The following is a 16409-nucleotide window of genomic DNA, read 5'->3' on the forward strand; positions in this document are numbered from 1 at the left end:
AAAAACATTACTGTTTCTCAACAGGCAAAATAACAAAGTAGCCCAAAAATCCCAGTGAAAAAAGAAGAAGAAAAAAAAAACCACAGAGGAAGAAGAGTACTGGACAGGAAATGCCATGACAAACAAAGTCTTTGGAAGATATACATTTGATTTTTTGACAAAGCTCACAACCTCCAGCTTTTCATATTTGCAGGCAAGCTCAGATTGTAATTTCTGGAACAGCTTAATAACTTTCCTAGCTGTATTCTCCAACTGCATCAAAAACAGTTTTCATATGCTCACTCTCTGTATTCCAGATGAACTGGAAATGCCGACAAGTCATATGTTACCTTTTAAGGACTGTAAAGTAATGTCAACAATGATTTTCCATTATGCATCTCGCACTGAGGTGGACCTCCTATCAAATTTATAAAATTTCTGTTGATGTCCAAGAAAACCGAAACACAGATCTCACAATTTACTTAAACAAAAGCCCTCACTGCCACTGATCAAATAATCGGACACACTAATGTTGAACATCTCCTAACGGATTATCTTTTAAGCCTGGTGCCTGCTTGTACTATCATATTTCATTTCCTGCTCACAAATGAGGCAGTGCTCAGCAACCAGTACCTTAGCAGCTTGTGTCAGTTGTAATAGTTAAGATCTTTGTTCAACAGTTCTTATAATAAGCCAATAGAAACATACAAAAGTAGGCAGCACCTACGCCTAGCTTTTGTAATAGTTACTTCTTTCCTCAGTGAGACTAAAGGGACATGCTGGGAGAGGCTGGAAAGGAGCAACGGGTCACTCTGACCACAAGCTGAGAAGGACACCTGAGGGGGTAAAACATCAATTCCGTTGTTCCATGGACTTATGACTTCGGCTACATGTTTCCTGTTAGGGGAATTTGCACCACTGATGAGTGGTTTTGGAATACCAGCCTCACCCTACTTATGGAGCTCTCTTCACATTGTTTTGGTGCTGGCAGGGTTCAAGAGCACAGTGTTCAGTTCTGCGGTGATTTCTGCAGTTGTTCTTTTATTTTTTGTTGCAATCCTATTCAATGACCGTCTCGATCATTTAAGAGTAGAGTTGCATTCTACCAAAACTACGGTTTGACAGTTTTGGTACACTACATACATGACATAGCAAACAGTAGGATTGACACTAGCATTGGTAGGGAAAGAAACGTAAGTGATGTATAAGAGAGAAACTGGGAGCCAATGACTTCTCTTTGTCTTTTGTTTGTTTGGTTGTGTGTTTTGCGCACAACTAGAACCACACACCATTCAGTGTTCGTCCATTGTGTATTTTATATCCTTACAAAATATAAATTGCATGTTATAAGAAATAAAACGTAGTTGATTGAGTAACTTCTGCACTTTTATGTAACCAAAGCAATTACTTTTGATGCAAGTGCAGTTTACATGCATACACTTAAAAAATACATTATTATTGTTATTATTATTATTATTATTATTATTATTTTGCACTCAAGAGAACATTCATCATCTTGATCAAAGGCAAGAGTTTCCTATCATTTTTGATAAACGTGAAAGTTATTTATGAATAACAGAAATGTGTTTTATATAAGTTCAACAAAGGAAGAGAGGTTTGATACATTTTCATTTTCCAGTTTTTCATTTAACCTTTTTGTTGAGTAAATTGCCTTTTCTAGTTATGTTTGAATTAAATAAAGATTTTCAGAAATTAGCTAGAAGAGATAAAAATATATTCTTTAATGAACAGTGCAAGGAAGTTGAAGATAGTAATGTAATGGGGAAGACAAGAGATCTTTATAAGAAAATTAGAGAAATTAAAGGAAAATTCCAGGCAAAAATTGGAATGATAAAAGATAGAAATGGGAAAGATCTGAGTGAAGCAGAGGATGTTAAGGAAAGATGGACAGAATATGTAGAAGACCTATACAAGAAAGAACTGCATCATGACAGGGCTCCTACTGCTGATGTTAATGTTAATTTAGAACTAGAGCCAGATATTTTGGAGAGCGAAATCCAGTGGGCCCTTGAAAATATGGCTGATAACAAAACTAGTGGACATGATGAAATACCAGCAGAATTGTTTAAAGTCACTGGAAAGGATGCAGTGAAAGTGCTGCACTCAATATGTCAAAAATATGGATCACGCAGCAGTGGCCAGAAGACTGGAAAAAATCAGTATTCATCCCCATTCCAAAGAAGAAAAGTTCTAAAGAATGCTCAGATTACCAAACAATCGCACTTATTTCACATGCTAGCAAAGTTATGTTGAAAATCTTACAAAATAGACTTCACCAATATCTAGATCGAGAGCTGCCAGAAGAACAAGCTGGATTTAGGAAAGGAAGAGGAACTAGAGATCAAATTGCTAACATTCGGTGGATTATGGAAAAAGCGAGAGAATTCCAGAAAGATGTGTACCTCTGCTTTATTGACTACGCCAAAGCCTTTGACTGCGTCAATCACAACAAATTATGGAACGGACTGAAAAACATGGGTGTACCAGATCACCTCATTCATCTGATACGGAGTTTATACCTTGACCAAGAAGCCACGGTGAAAACTATGTATGGAACAACGAAATGGATTAAGATTCAGAAAGGGTTCCGGCAAGGCTGCATACTGTCACCGTACTTATTCAATCTGTATGCAGAACATGTCATGAGGAATGCGAGGCTAGATGAAGGAGAAACAGGAATTAAAATAGCTGGAATAAATGTAAACAACCTCAGGTACGCGGATGATACGATCCTGTTGGCAGAAAGTGAAGAAGAATTGAGAACACACTTACTGAAGGTGAAAGACGAAAGTGAAAAGGCTGGTCTTATGCTGAATGTGAAGAAAACGAAAATTATGGCAACTACACCTACCAATTCGTGGGATATAGCAGGAGAAACCATGGAGGTAGTGACCACATTCAGTTATCTCGGTTCCCAGATCTCTGCTGGCGGTGACTGCAGCCATGAAATCTGGAGATGCCTGTTGCTCGGTAGACAGGCGATGTCAAACCTTGACAAGGTTATAAGGTCCAGAGATATAACACTAGCAACAAAGATCCGTATTGTGAGGGCTATGGTCTTTCCAGTTGTGATGTATGGATGAGAGACCTGGACCATTAGAAAGGCTGAACGGCGAAGAATTGACTCCTTCGAATTGTGGTGTTGGAGGAAACTTCTTAAAGTTCCATGGACTGCAAAGAGAACCACAGATCAATATTGGAGCAAATTAAACCAGACTTCTCCCTGGAAGGTCTAATCTTAAAACAAAAGCTGACCTACTTTGGACACACAATGCGAAGGCATGCCTCACTGGAAAAAACATTAATGCTGGGGAAGATTGAAGGAACTAGAAGAAGAGGACGTCAGAGGATGAGATGGATCGATGGCATCACAGAAGCAATGTGTTCCAGCCTGGAAGGTCTACGGGAGAAAGTGCAAGACAGGAAAAAGTGGCGTGATTTGGTTCATGGGGTCACGAAGAGTCGGAACCGACTAAACGAATAGAGAGAGAGAGAGAGAGAGAGAGAGAGAGAGAGAGAGAGAGAGAGAGAGAGAGAGAGAGCATTATACTATAAACCTGTATTTGTTTTCTTTATTACTATAAAATACTTCTATTTCGTGTTAAAAATCAAGAAGTTTCAAATAAAAGCTAATTTAACACTGACTAGTTCAGTTTTGCTATAAAAATTATTTATTTTTGAGTATCAGACAGGGGGATAACTATGTAAAATAAAAATGTTCGGCAGGTTATGCGGGCTTTTATATATCCACATTCAGTTTCTAGATGGTTTATCACTTCCAGTTTTTAAGGGAATCTAGTAGGACTCTGATCACAAATGTAAAGAAAGCGATCATTACAAAGTAATGCCCGATAGGCAGTGAGCCGTGCGTGGCTCGTGTTCCTGCCATCATGTATTTTACACCCTGTTTTTAACATATTAAATTACTACTATCACTGAGTTGCTGCTTTGCCTGACCGTGAGCGGTGTTAGCAGTGCATATCGATATATTCCCTTTCACAGTACGAGGTGCATTCAAGTTATAAAGCCTCCGATTTTTTTCTCCGGACTTGAAAGAGATAGAAATACGCGCATTGTTTTAAAATGAGGCCGCGTTCATTGTCAATACGTCCCAGAGATGGCAGCACCGTATGGCAGATGGAATTTTACCGCCAGCGGCGAGAATGAGAACTGTTTTAAATACTTAAAATGGAGACTTCTTCCTTACTTGAACAGCGTGCAATCATTCGTTTTCTGAATTTGCGTGGTGTGAAACCAATCGAAATTCATCGACAGTTGAAGGAGACGTGGTGATGGAGTTATGGATATGTTCGTGGGTGCGACAGTTTAATGAAGGCAGAACATCGTGTGACAACAAACCGAAACAACCTCGGGCTCGCACAAGCCAGTCTGACGACATGATCGAGAAAGTGGAGAGAATTGTTTTGGGGGATCGCCGAATGACTGTTGAACAGATCGCCTCCATAGTTGGCATTTCTGTGGGTTCTGTGCACACAATCCTGCTTGACGACCTGAAAATGCGAAAAGTTTCATCCAGGTGGGTGCCACGAATGCTGATGGAGGACCACTTGGCTGCCCGTGTGGCATGTTGCCAAGCAATGTTGACGTGCAACAACAGCATGAATGGGACTTTCTTTTCATCGGTTGTGAGAATGGATGAGATGTGGATGCCATTTTTCAATCCAGAAACAAAGCACCAGTCGGCTCAATGGAAGCACACAGATTCACCGCCACCAAAAAAATTTCGGGTAACTGCCAGTGCTGAAAAAATGATGGTGTCCATGTTCTGGGACAGCGAGGGCGTAATCCTTACCCATTGCATTCCAAAGGGCACTACGTTAACAGGTGCATCCTACGAAAATGTTTTGAAGAACAAATTCCTTCCTGCACTGCAACAAAAACGTCCGGGAAGGGCTGCGCGTGTGCTGTTTCACCAAGACAACGCACTCGCACATCAAGCTAACGTTACGCAACAGTTTCTTCGTGATAACAACTTTGAAGTGATTCCTCATGCTCCCTACTCATCTGACCTGGCTCCTAGTGACTTTTGGCTTTTTCCAACAATAAAAGACACTCTCCGTGGCCGCACACTCACCAGCCGTGCTGCTATTGCCTCAGTGATTTTCCAGCGGTCAAAACAGACTCCTAAAGAAGCCTTCACCGCTGCCATGGAATCATGGCATCAGCGTTGTGAAAAATGTGTACGTCTGCAGGGCGATTACGTCGAGAAGTAACGCCAGTTTCATCGATTACGGGTGAGTAGTTAATTAGAAAAAAAATCGGAGGCCTTAGAACTTGAATGCACCTCGTATCTTTGCTCGACTGCTATTCCTTTCCGGTTGTTGTCTGTTGTAAGCCAGTTCGGATATCAACATCGGGTCCGTCAGTCAGTTGGAAACAAAGCACCAGTCGGCTCAATGGAAGCACACAGATTCACCGCCACCAAAAAAATTTCGGGTAACTGCCAGTGCTGAAAAAATGATGGTGTCCATGTTCTGGGACAGCGAGGGCGTAATCCTTACCCATTGCATTCCAAAGGGCACTACGTTAACAGGTGCATCCTACGAAAATGTTTTGAAGAACAAATTCCTTCCTGCACTGCAACAAAAACGTCCGGGAAGGGCTGCGCGTGTGCTGTTTCACCAAGACAACGCACTCGCACATCAAGCTAACGTTACGCAACAGTTTCTTCGTGATAACAACTTTGAAGTGATTCCTCATGCTCCCTACTCATCTGACCTGGCTCCTAGTGACTTTTGGCTTTTTCCAACAATAAAAGACACTCTCCGTGGCCGCACACTCACCAGCCGTGCTGCTATTGCCTCAGTGATTTTCCAGCGGTCAAAACAGACTCCTAAAGAAGCCTTCACCGCTGCCATGGAATCATGGCATCAGCGTTGTGAAAAATGTGTACGTCTGCAGGGCGATTACGTCGAGAAGTAACGCCAGTTTCATCGATTACGGGTGAGTAGTTAATTAGAAAAAAAATCGGAGGCCTTAGAACTTGAATGCACCTCGTATCTTTGCTCGACTGCTATTCCTTTCCGGTTGTTGTCTGTTGTAAGCCAGTTCGGATATCAACATCGGGTCCGTCAGTCAGTTGGAACGCATCTGGAGTGCACCCCGGACCTGCCAGTCAGGGAGTTTCAATGTAGCACTAGTGCAGTCGGGTTGGAGCAGTGAGGTCTGCGCCGAAATGGCTCGCCCGACCATTGCCGCCATGCATCACTTGAGCGAGGTGGGCCATGGTCTTGGTGGATCGTCAGTCAGTCGTCCTACCAGATGACCCGTTTTGGCTCACCGATCATTCATGAGTCAGCTGTGTGTGTGTGTGTGTGTGTGTGTGTGCACGTGCGGAGTGTGCGCATCAACTCCTGATTTGTCTTTGTGCGTGCTTAGTTACTGTCAGATACCGTTCAGGTGTTCGTGGAAGTGTTTTTCAGGTTCTGTATGTAGTTGGTGTTATTTCCTTTGACAAGTTACTTTAAATGTTGTCGGCGTAGTGGCTCTGAGAGGTCAGTCATCTCATCGGGCGAGGTGTAATTGGTTCTCCGAGCGCTTCTGGGCCCATCTTGTGGAACTTGGGTCAGTCCTTTCCTGGTGCAGGGATGTCGTTTAGCCAGTAGGCGTTTTTGCTCTGCATGGTTGGGTCCGCTGCCGGGCCCTGCGCAGTGTCGCAGCATGTGTGGAGATGTCCGATCGCTACGAGCTTTGTGGTTCACCGACCCAGGATGTCAAAGTTGAGTAGTGGTTTCAACTACCCAAGCCACATCCATTCATGTTGTGTGATTCGTTTCGATGGTTCGCTGTTGGGAAGGTTTTCCTGTCAGCAACCTCGAGTGTTTGTATTGCTGAAATTTAGCTGCCATGCGGTGCAATTAACCAAGCTGTTGTGTCGGTCGGTCTGTGGCTGTCCCATGGTTGGGTTCCGACGGATCAAGTGTAGTTGGCCTCACCACCTGTCTCACCTAAGTGAACGAGGGTAGACCGACCTCCCTGGAGGCTTCCGAGTGCCACCAGTGTTTAATTAACTCTTTTTAGCTGCTTAAAATTTAAGGCTTATGGTTATTTCCTTTTATCTTAAAAAATGTTTGCAAAATTAATTCTTAAATTTATCTTTCAAGCTTAAACATTGCGGCCTTCTGCCTTTAAAAGTCTATGGTAATACACTCTAAAATTTTAAAACTTAATTGTGGCCTTCAGCATTTGGTATTGCACCTTGCATATGTTTGTTCTATCTACTTTGCTGTGATGTTTTTTTTTTTTCTGTCTTAATTGGAATTTTATCTTGTTGATTTGTTAAGATTTCCTGTTTGGAGGCCTTCAGCCGTGAAAGAGTTGCATTCGGTAAAGGTCCGGTTATGAGCCACTTTCGTTGTAAAAGTGTTATTAAATTACGATAAATTACAATTAGAAGGTGAAACTGACCCCAACCTTATTTGGCCCTTTCCACAATCCTAACTACCTGTTCTGCCCAGCGGGTTTAGCGGGCACCTCAGGCACACCACACACCGAACGTACATGTAAGCAGGTAATCTTAATTGACCAAAGCTACTAGGAAAACTACATTTACACTTACTTATGACAGTCTATGGTGACCTACAATAGTTTTACAACTCTACTCGATACACACCTTTGTACACGTTGTGACTTAGTGAATGATGTTTTAGCAAATTTCCTGTACTCTGTATAAATCTTCAATACGGTGCCTTCTGAAACATCAAATACTTCAAGCAACCATCATTATGGAAACACCCACCATATAAGCACCAACAATTTTCCCACCTTAGGATGCACTGAGCTCCAACATAACGCTCACTCAACTACACAGAAAAGTGGACAAATACAACAGGACAACCTGCGTGTTTGGATAGGATCTGCATTCATGTTCAAGCATGCACTACTCACAGAGTTTTCATATTTTTGTCCACCCTTCTAAATATCAGTCAATATGCCTAACTTTTTTGAGGTACCTTGTCATTAAGTTTTTGTCTTATACTGTGAATTTTGAAAGTGACATTTTCACATCAATAAAGTACAGGAAGTTCTGGTGGAATGAAAATAATTCAGAAGTAAAGGAGACCCACTCACCGAATAGCAGGCGAATAAGTCACTGAGAGGCATACATAAAAGAGAACAGAAACTTTTGATTGATTTATTGATTGATTTAACAGGAGAGGTAAAACAGCTTAGGTCTGAGCTGCCACTACCCGCACTGAAACTAGGTTTATTGTGCGGTATCGCTCCCTGTACATCTAGTAAAGCCAACCAGTGCCCTTAATTAGTGCATGGAGTCCCTCTACCAGTTTTTGTTAGACACAATTTCTTCAGATGTAGTTGTCCCGAAGAGTCTGTATCTTTTACTCTCCAATGCCATGCATTCAAAAATTGTGTGTGATGCACGGAAACTTCAATACTGTAAACTCTTTATTATCTGTGCGCAAATGTCTGATTTGCGGAAAATTTTTCTTTAATTCAGAAGTGGTCATGGGTGAGCAATAATGTCACATTACAACACAAATGTAGCAAAGAATGTGCTGCCCGAACACTGTAAGCATTGAACTGTCATTGTTGCAGAAGATAGTCGCAGGTTTCTGTTTGTGCCAAACAATGTTTGTAATACAAAAATGTGTTTTGTTAGCGATATAGCAGAAACTGGAAATAATATACAAACTGAGAGAGGCAGTATTGGTACATGAAATCTGGTATTGATTTACAGTGTAGGTGAAACTACAACATGTGATAGTAGGAAAAACAAAGACAAACTAGCTCATTTGCTAGCAGTTCTGTTGCATCTCATAGTTCGTCTGAAAATATCTACGTAAGCAGAACAGGACAAAGCAATGTTGGAATGGTTTCAACAGTGAAGAGCAAAGAGCACACAAGCATCTGTCCCAATATGTGGTAAACAGGTCCAATTGTTCTTCAAAACCTTGTGGACTGAGGAGTTTTCAATGCATCTTCCAGCTGGTTAACAAAATTTAAAGATCATCAAGGTATTTGGAAGACTGTCATCCAATGGGAAAAGTTAAGTGGGGATAATACGGCTGCTTCTGAATTTTTTAATGATTTCCATGTTTATTGTATGAGAAAATTTAAAGCTAGAGCAAATATACAGAGGATGAAACCGGATTGTGTTGGAAGGATCTATCAACAAAGAATTTAGCTTCCGAGACAGAGAATTGTGTGCCTAGTTATGAATTAAGCTAGGAAAGGTTACCTGTGTTGTAAGTTAAGCTTGGTTTAATAGCTAACACTAAAAGAAACAAACTATTTCAATGGAAAAGAAGCACACAATTCAGCTGTCTATTATTTCCGCCACAAAGGGACATGGATGGACTGCACAGTATTTCAAACAAGGCTTGCTTTGTGTCTCAGGTGTGAGAACATTTAATGTCGAAGGGCCTACTTACAAGAGTTGTATAGTTACTGGATCAATGCATCAACGCATATGACCAAAAATGTTCTGAACTTGATTGTTGGAATGGAACTTGCAAAATATTTATCCCCTAATGTGACAGCTTCATTCCAGCCAAAGGATCAGATTGTCATTGCTGCCGTGAAGAAAATTTATAAAGGAAATCTCTACAAATGAAGGCAGCAATCTTTAAACATTTTGGAAACAATTAACTGTGTTAGACCCAATTCACAGTGTCAAAAGTAGGGTAAAACAGTCAACCACAGCCAAGTCATGGAAACACATTAACCCTAAAATTGATATAATCTGTAATTCCGATGACAACCAAGACTGTTCATTAGCACTGTTAGCTGCTGTTTTTGAAAGTACTCCAGGATATGAAACTGTTGACAAAGAAATTATTTGTGAATGGGTTGATATCAAGTACACAGAGCCACCTCATCAAACGTTGAGTGACAGTGCTACTGTTCGGCGAGTACAAGAGAAATCTGAGGTGGTGAACAACACTGATGAAGATGATAACATTCCTCTAATTCCACAAACAGTAATGGGCCATATATCAGCACTTCAATGAGCCGAAGGGTAACTGGACTCCCTTTCTGGCAAGTTGGTGATGTCTAAAATTCATAATGTGATATGCGAAAGACAAGCTTCGTCACTGAGACATAAATCAATTCAATGTGAAATTGGATTGTACTATATTCTTTGTAAGTACTGCATTTTCACATGGACTGTGACAACTTAAGTAGAATTTATTACAAATATTGGTTAAGTGGTTTTTATTAGGACACTGTAGTTAATTTTTGTGCTTGAACAACTAACACATTACTGTGTACTTTAACTGCAGATTATCCATGAAATTCGATTATCCAAGTTTTTTGAGTTCCCAGTTACTGTGGACAATTGACCCTATTATTAAAAGAATAGATTGCTGCTCACCACACTGACAGGGCATTGAGTCAAAGACAGGCACACTGAAGAGACTACTAAACATTGAAGCAACATATGTTCATTGTGCCTGTCTGCAACTCAATACCTCTTCTATGTGCTGGGTAGCAATCTTTTTTATAATACTGTTGTTATTCCATCCTCGGCTTTCCATGGTTAAAGTTTTCATTTTCTTTTATGTATGCCTGTCAGTGATTCAACACTTATTCACTTATTCAGTGACTGGTCTCCTTTATCCAAAAAGTTTTTTCACATGAAGCATTATATCGGGTTTGAGATAGTAATCTCTCATAGCAACATTCAATTTTTAACTGAGTTTACAGCACTTAGAGCCCAGCTGTGCCTGAGAATTAACACTCATACACACAAACATTTGTGTCAATGAAAAAAAATTGACACGCCCAAAATAGCACTACAACAGCTGTACTCACCTGTAAAATTAACATGTCCAATGGGGTAATATCCTTCCTGAGAGAGAGAGAGAGAGAGAGAGAGAGAGAGAGAGAGAGAGAACTAATTTTTCAAATGACACTATCTAACTTATGAATAAAAGTAAATCTACATGTGCATATCACTCTTGCACACTACAGTCAACTACTGCTTGTACCAGAAACTACAACTTCTACCAGAAACTACAACAGCAAATGTACCGCATTGTGGAGCGTTACTTACTCCACCTTGCACAGCTGTTGACCCTATCAGCCATATGAGGCGATTCCGAAAGCTTCTGGCAAAAACTGGGATCAGCTGAAGGGTATGATCTAACTGAACCTAAAAGCCATGAGATTATATTACCATACTGATACAATTATGCACGAGCTCATAATAGTTTAGCAGTGTTTATAGATGCTAACAGCAAATATTAAACAATTCTGGATGTATCAATTCCCAAGTAGCACAAAGAGGCTAATGGGTTTTCTATGATAAAAATGCCAAGCAAGTTAAGTTGAACAAAATAACAGTCCACAGTAACAAAAATAGAGCATAAAAAATCTGTACAAAGAGTTATTAGGCAAATGGCTCAATTGTCATGGCACACGCGCACAGTATTTTGACGAAAGACCCGATTATGACTGGCAAGTCTGTTGTTGAAATATTGTGCATGTTTACAGCAATAATCTGGTTATTCCTCCAAGAACTCACTGTATGATATACATGCTCTGAAAAACTTGAGAATCATATCGAAAGTACTTTTTCAGCCATTATATTTATTTCTTCTCATTCAAGTCTAGTGTTTTGCAAACATGAAACTGTATTAATCACAGAGAACACTGGTCTTGCAGATCAGAAAGAAAAAATGTTTATGTGGTATTTCTGCTCACCACCTATAGACTTTGAGGCTCACATGATTAAAATAGGATTCATGGGACAGACATTCATGAGACACTGTTTGGAATGTCTTTTCTGAAAGTTACCTTGAGTAATTAGTTACAGAACTTGCGTCATGAGAGCACTGTCTCATATCTCCTAATACTTAATAATACCGAACTTCTCAATTCAGTTAACACAGTATGACTCCTATAGCATAATTAATGACATGTTAAAAAGGAAGCTTAAGAAAAGTATATTTCTGCTTAGAAACTGTAACAGGAAATCAGATTACCTGAACAATCATCATCAAACATTTATCTCTTTGGATGAAGCTTTGGTACTTTCCATGGATATAATTGAAGAGAGTTATGCAATATGCTTTAAACTTATATGTGCTTAGTAAAGTTTTAATGAATGGGAATTTCATGGATTTGAACATCAAAATTTGCTTACTGATTTAACATGAAATCCTACAAAGTTTTCATCTTGTGTAAAGTAAGTAAAGTGCAACTGTTTCTGCCACCCAGTGGCTATTAACTTATCTTGCACACTTCACAGCACTGCTAGCCACTAGACTCTTGCTTTCCATATGGTGTAACTACTTTGACAATCTTATCATAGGACTAAGCTGTTGGATGCTTATCTACTTTGATGTAAGCATTGTATTGTACACTGACATTTCTTGCTTGATTTTCACTTTGAATGTTGTGCATGGATTATTTGTCTACGAGCTAGGTTAAAAAAGTTTCTGGCCTGACTACATTTTTAAAGTTGTAAAAACAAAACAATAATGTTATTTTTCAATGCAAACAACCTTTATTCCAATACAATTTTCACATCTGTGAATTAACAACTCTATGCCTTTCAAAAAGTAATCTGATTCTTTATCTGCAAAATGTCCATTACAGCAGCTTTCACTACACCACCACCACCACCACCACCACCACATTATCATCATCGTCATCGTCTTCGTCATCACCAAATTTCCTTCTGCGAAATTTGGAGATGAGATAGTAGTCACTTAGGGCTAGATCTGGACTACAGAGTAGGTGGTCAATCTCCTGGAAGCCACATTACTTTACTGCAGACTACACAGCTGCCACCATTTTCACTAGCACATTGTTGTGGGGAAGACAAACACCATGTGACAAACTTCTTCGCCTCTTTAGTTTGATGGAGTCACATGATTTGTGCAGAAGTGAAGCATAGTATTGTGCATTCACAATGATATTCCTTTCTTTGAAAAGAACTATGATAATTCCTCTGTAACCACAGAAGATTGTTGTCGTGACCTCCTTTGTGGACTGAGTGACCTGTGCCTTTCTTGGTGGAGCTTCACTTGGTTTGTGCCATTCAAGCGATTTTCTTTACGACAGAGGATCATCATAAAGAACTATACTTTCCTCCCTATAGCAATGGATTCCAGTACTTCTTTCTAGTTGCCACAGTACAGCTCCAAAAACTTGGTGCAACAAGTCACACACTACTCCTTCTGCACTGCATAGAGACGTCTGTGCACCCATCTTGCACTGACATTTTTCAAGTGCAAATGATCATTCATTATCCAGAAAACAGTTATTTTAGATAACCTTAACAGTGCTGGAATTTCCTCAAGTTTCAACTGCCTGTCACTCACAACTTCACTTTTAACAACAGCAAGGGTTTCCTCAGTCACCGCCTAAACAGGTTGACCAACACGTGGATCAACAACAATTTTCTCTCTGCCTAGATAAAACTGTTTAGACCATTCCTTCACTGTGGAGTATGAAGTAGAAGCATCATCATTAACAACACCCAAATGGACTTTCATTTCATTTCACTAATGTAACCCTTCTTTTGTCAGGAACTTCATCGCTGCATGGTACTCTATTTTTTCCACTGCAGCTCGTAATGTTTTACTCTAACGAGTATCCTCATTCAGCTGAGGCAAGTACCAGGCTACAATTCATGTGCGCATCTACTTGCAGATGTCGCAAGCAGCCCTTCAAGGAATTTTAACCTTCGAGCTCATATTCAAGGTCATGCCGGAAACTTATGGAATCTACTTCTTATGTTACACACATATTTGATTTTTCTGACACATTACATCACTTGCCTTTGACAGCGGATGTTACTTACCTTGAACAGCTGCCACTGGTGGTGACTGCTGAACAGGCACAGGTGGAACAGGAGCAACAGGTGGAGCTGGTGAGAATGTTTTTGGAGGCCCATAATGCTGCTGTGTCATGACTGGTCCTGCAGTGTTGTATGGTGAAGTTGCAGAAGGTGACTGGTGTTGTCCAGGCAGATAAGAGGATTGTATTGGTGGAACAAGTTGCTGCTGCTGCTGTTGCACAGTTGGAGTGAAAGATCGAACAGGAGGTACAGGAGCAGTGGGTGTATATGCCTGGGCCTGAGGGCTGTTATAGGACTGCTGGGGTATCTGCTGAACAGGGGTTCCCAGATATGAAGGTGCGCTGCCAAGTTGTTGCTGATGCTGTTGTGGTTGTTGTTGTTGTTGTAACTGTTGGAGAAAGAGAAAGAAAAACGTGTTTACTACTTTTAAGTTGGTTACAAAAAGTCAATTTAAGCTTATGTAAGTTACTTTTAAAACTGATGAGCATCATCTCTGGGACCCAGTAAGGATTTGATTGGTACGAATAACGATGTGAACTCTGATTGTTTGACTGCTACGTTAAGGCTGAATGTCAGAAGTCACTGAATAATGATACCATGTATAATTTTTTTGTTAAAAGCTGTCTCCATCTATAGTTTGTAGCTCTAAACCTTAAAATTTCTGTAATATTAAATGTCTATTTCAAGCAAGTCGCTTAAGAACTGACACTCACCTGCTGTGTGTCGGGACCGAGATCAACCATTTGACGACTGTTTTCAAGAGGAATGGTTATTCTGCCGGTGAAATTAAATCAGTATTGTCCAAGAAAGTAAGACACGATGCCGGCCACATACAAGAAGAGGACCTACACATAGCGCGGCTTCCTTTTTGCGGTGCTACAACGAGCAAGATAGCCAGAGTCCTGAAGAGGCAAGGAATAAAACCAGTTTTCCGACCACCTAGGAAAATTAAGGAAATGTTGAGACCAGTCAAAGACAGTCTCGGCTTAAGAGTGCCGGGAATTTATACTATTCCTTGCGAATGCGGCAAGAATTACGTGGGCCAGTCTGTAAGAACCGTTGCCGACCGCTGCATCGAGCACCAACGCCACCTTAAATATAGGTATTTGGAAAAATCAGCGGTGGCTGAACATAGCCTTCTTAACAAGCATAAGATTTTATTTGAAGAAACTAGAGTAATAGCTCACACATCGAATTACTGGGACTCTGTGATCCGGGAAGCAGTCGAAATTAGACTTAGCGATAATAACTTTAATAGAGACAACGGCTATGCACTTAGCAACACTTGGAAGAGTGCACTGGATAAAGAAAAATCGCAGAGAAAAACTTCTCGCACTTTACCTCCTGATTTAAGGGATGGCGCTGCAAGCAACGCGGGATAGCAACTACATCTATGGAAGTAGAGGGCACCACTTTGCTATGCGCCATATCGCTGACGTATTCCAGCCAATAAGAAGCCGTCTTTTGCATATAAAAGTGGGAACCTCGCTAGTTCACGACAGTCAGTTTTAGCCCTGACGACGACCATGGAGGTAGTGGTCGAAAGCTTGGAGATTTATCCTGATTTGACGCGGCATGTACACCGAGAAATTTTTACTCAAGTCAGAAAATTAATTTCATAGAAAACTAGGAGGAGAGTGAAGAAAGGAATATTTAAGGAAAAGAAATGCTGAAACCAAAGAAATTAACGTAAGGTTATGGCGAGGTGGGTGGCGACAATGAAAGACATCGTGTAATGCCAGTTGCCACCTGCAGAGTTCTTAGAAACTGCTGTCAGGGGGCAAAATCAAGATGGCACGTTGTGATGGGACAGGCACCAAGGTCATTACTGTCATGTTGTAGAGTGTGCTCTGCAACAGGATATTGTGTTTGCCAATACACACACACTGTCCACACCCATTAATCCTAAATGATAACTTGGTAGTAGTCATACCAAGTAAAAGGTCTAACAGCTCTTACCTAACAGCTGGTACACAATGTGTCATTTCACAGATAGCTCTCCCTTTGATAGTAAATGTTTCATCAGTTACAGTGACGGTATAGGTGATGGTAAGTGGATACATCTGCTGACTTATAGCATGGTAGGGGCCACAGGGTACGGAAATGGGTTCAGAAGGAGATAGGGTCTGACCAGGAAAAGTGCAAAGATTTGGTGGTGGGGGGGGGGGGGGGGGGGGTCGAAAGCTATTTTATATATTTGGTGAGCAAAGTGGCATGGGATTCTTAACAGGACCATGTCGAATTTTATTGGGAGAATGAATATGCATCTGCCAAAAGTTTTAGCAGGTCCATCTCACTGTGTGTCCATATGGCAAAGACATTATCAATGTATCTACACCAAACAAGAAGCTCAAGGCTTATGGATCCCAGGAAAGCCCCCTCCAAACAACCCATGAAAAGGTTGGCATAGGAAGGAGACTTACTAGTTGGCACCGCTATGCCGCCAATCTGATGATGATTAGTGTTTTAGGGCGCACAACAACGAGGTTATCAGCGTCCGTTCCCAAAAGAAATGTTGACGAGTGCAGCCAAGATCTGTTAAACAATGATCAATTCAGAGCCAATCTTTGCGAGAATTGTAAATGTTCAAATTGCAAGATTGGACACAGCACATCAA

General features: G+C 40.8%; 1 protein-coding gene across 6 annotated transcripts in view; it reads right to left on the reverse strand.

Moving 5' to 3' along the window:
* LOC124596298 (protein transport protein Sec31A) overlaps positions 1-16409 on the reverse strand; it is a 162359-nt gene that overhangs the window by 25023 nt on the left and 120927 nt on the right. For 5 of the 6 annotated variants that reach the window (XM_047135400.1, XM_047135402.1, XM_047135398.1 and 2 more), the window contains exons 18-19: positions 13796-14180; positions 11039-11137 (exon numbers count right to left, since the gene is read on the reverse strand). In XM_047135400.1, coding sequence (XP_046991356.1) covers positions 11039-11137; positions 13796-14180 — 484 coding nt within the window. The remainder of the gene's footprint in view (positions 1-11038; positions 11138-13795; positions 14181-16409) is intronic. The other variant, XM_047135403.1, reaches the window with a different exon arrangement.

The sequence above is a fragment of the Schistocerca americana genome, chromosome 2 (assembly GCF_021461395.2).
Source record: "Schistocerca americana isolate TAMUIC-IGC-003095 chromosome 2, iqSchAmer2.1, whole genome shotgun sequence".
In the NCBI taxonomy this organism is placed as follows: Eukaryota; Metazoa; Arthropoda; class Insecta; order Orthoptera; family Acrididae; genus Schistocerca; species Schistocerca americana.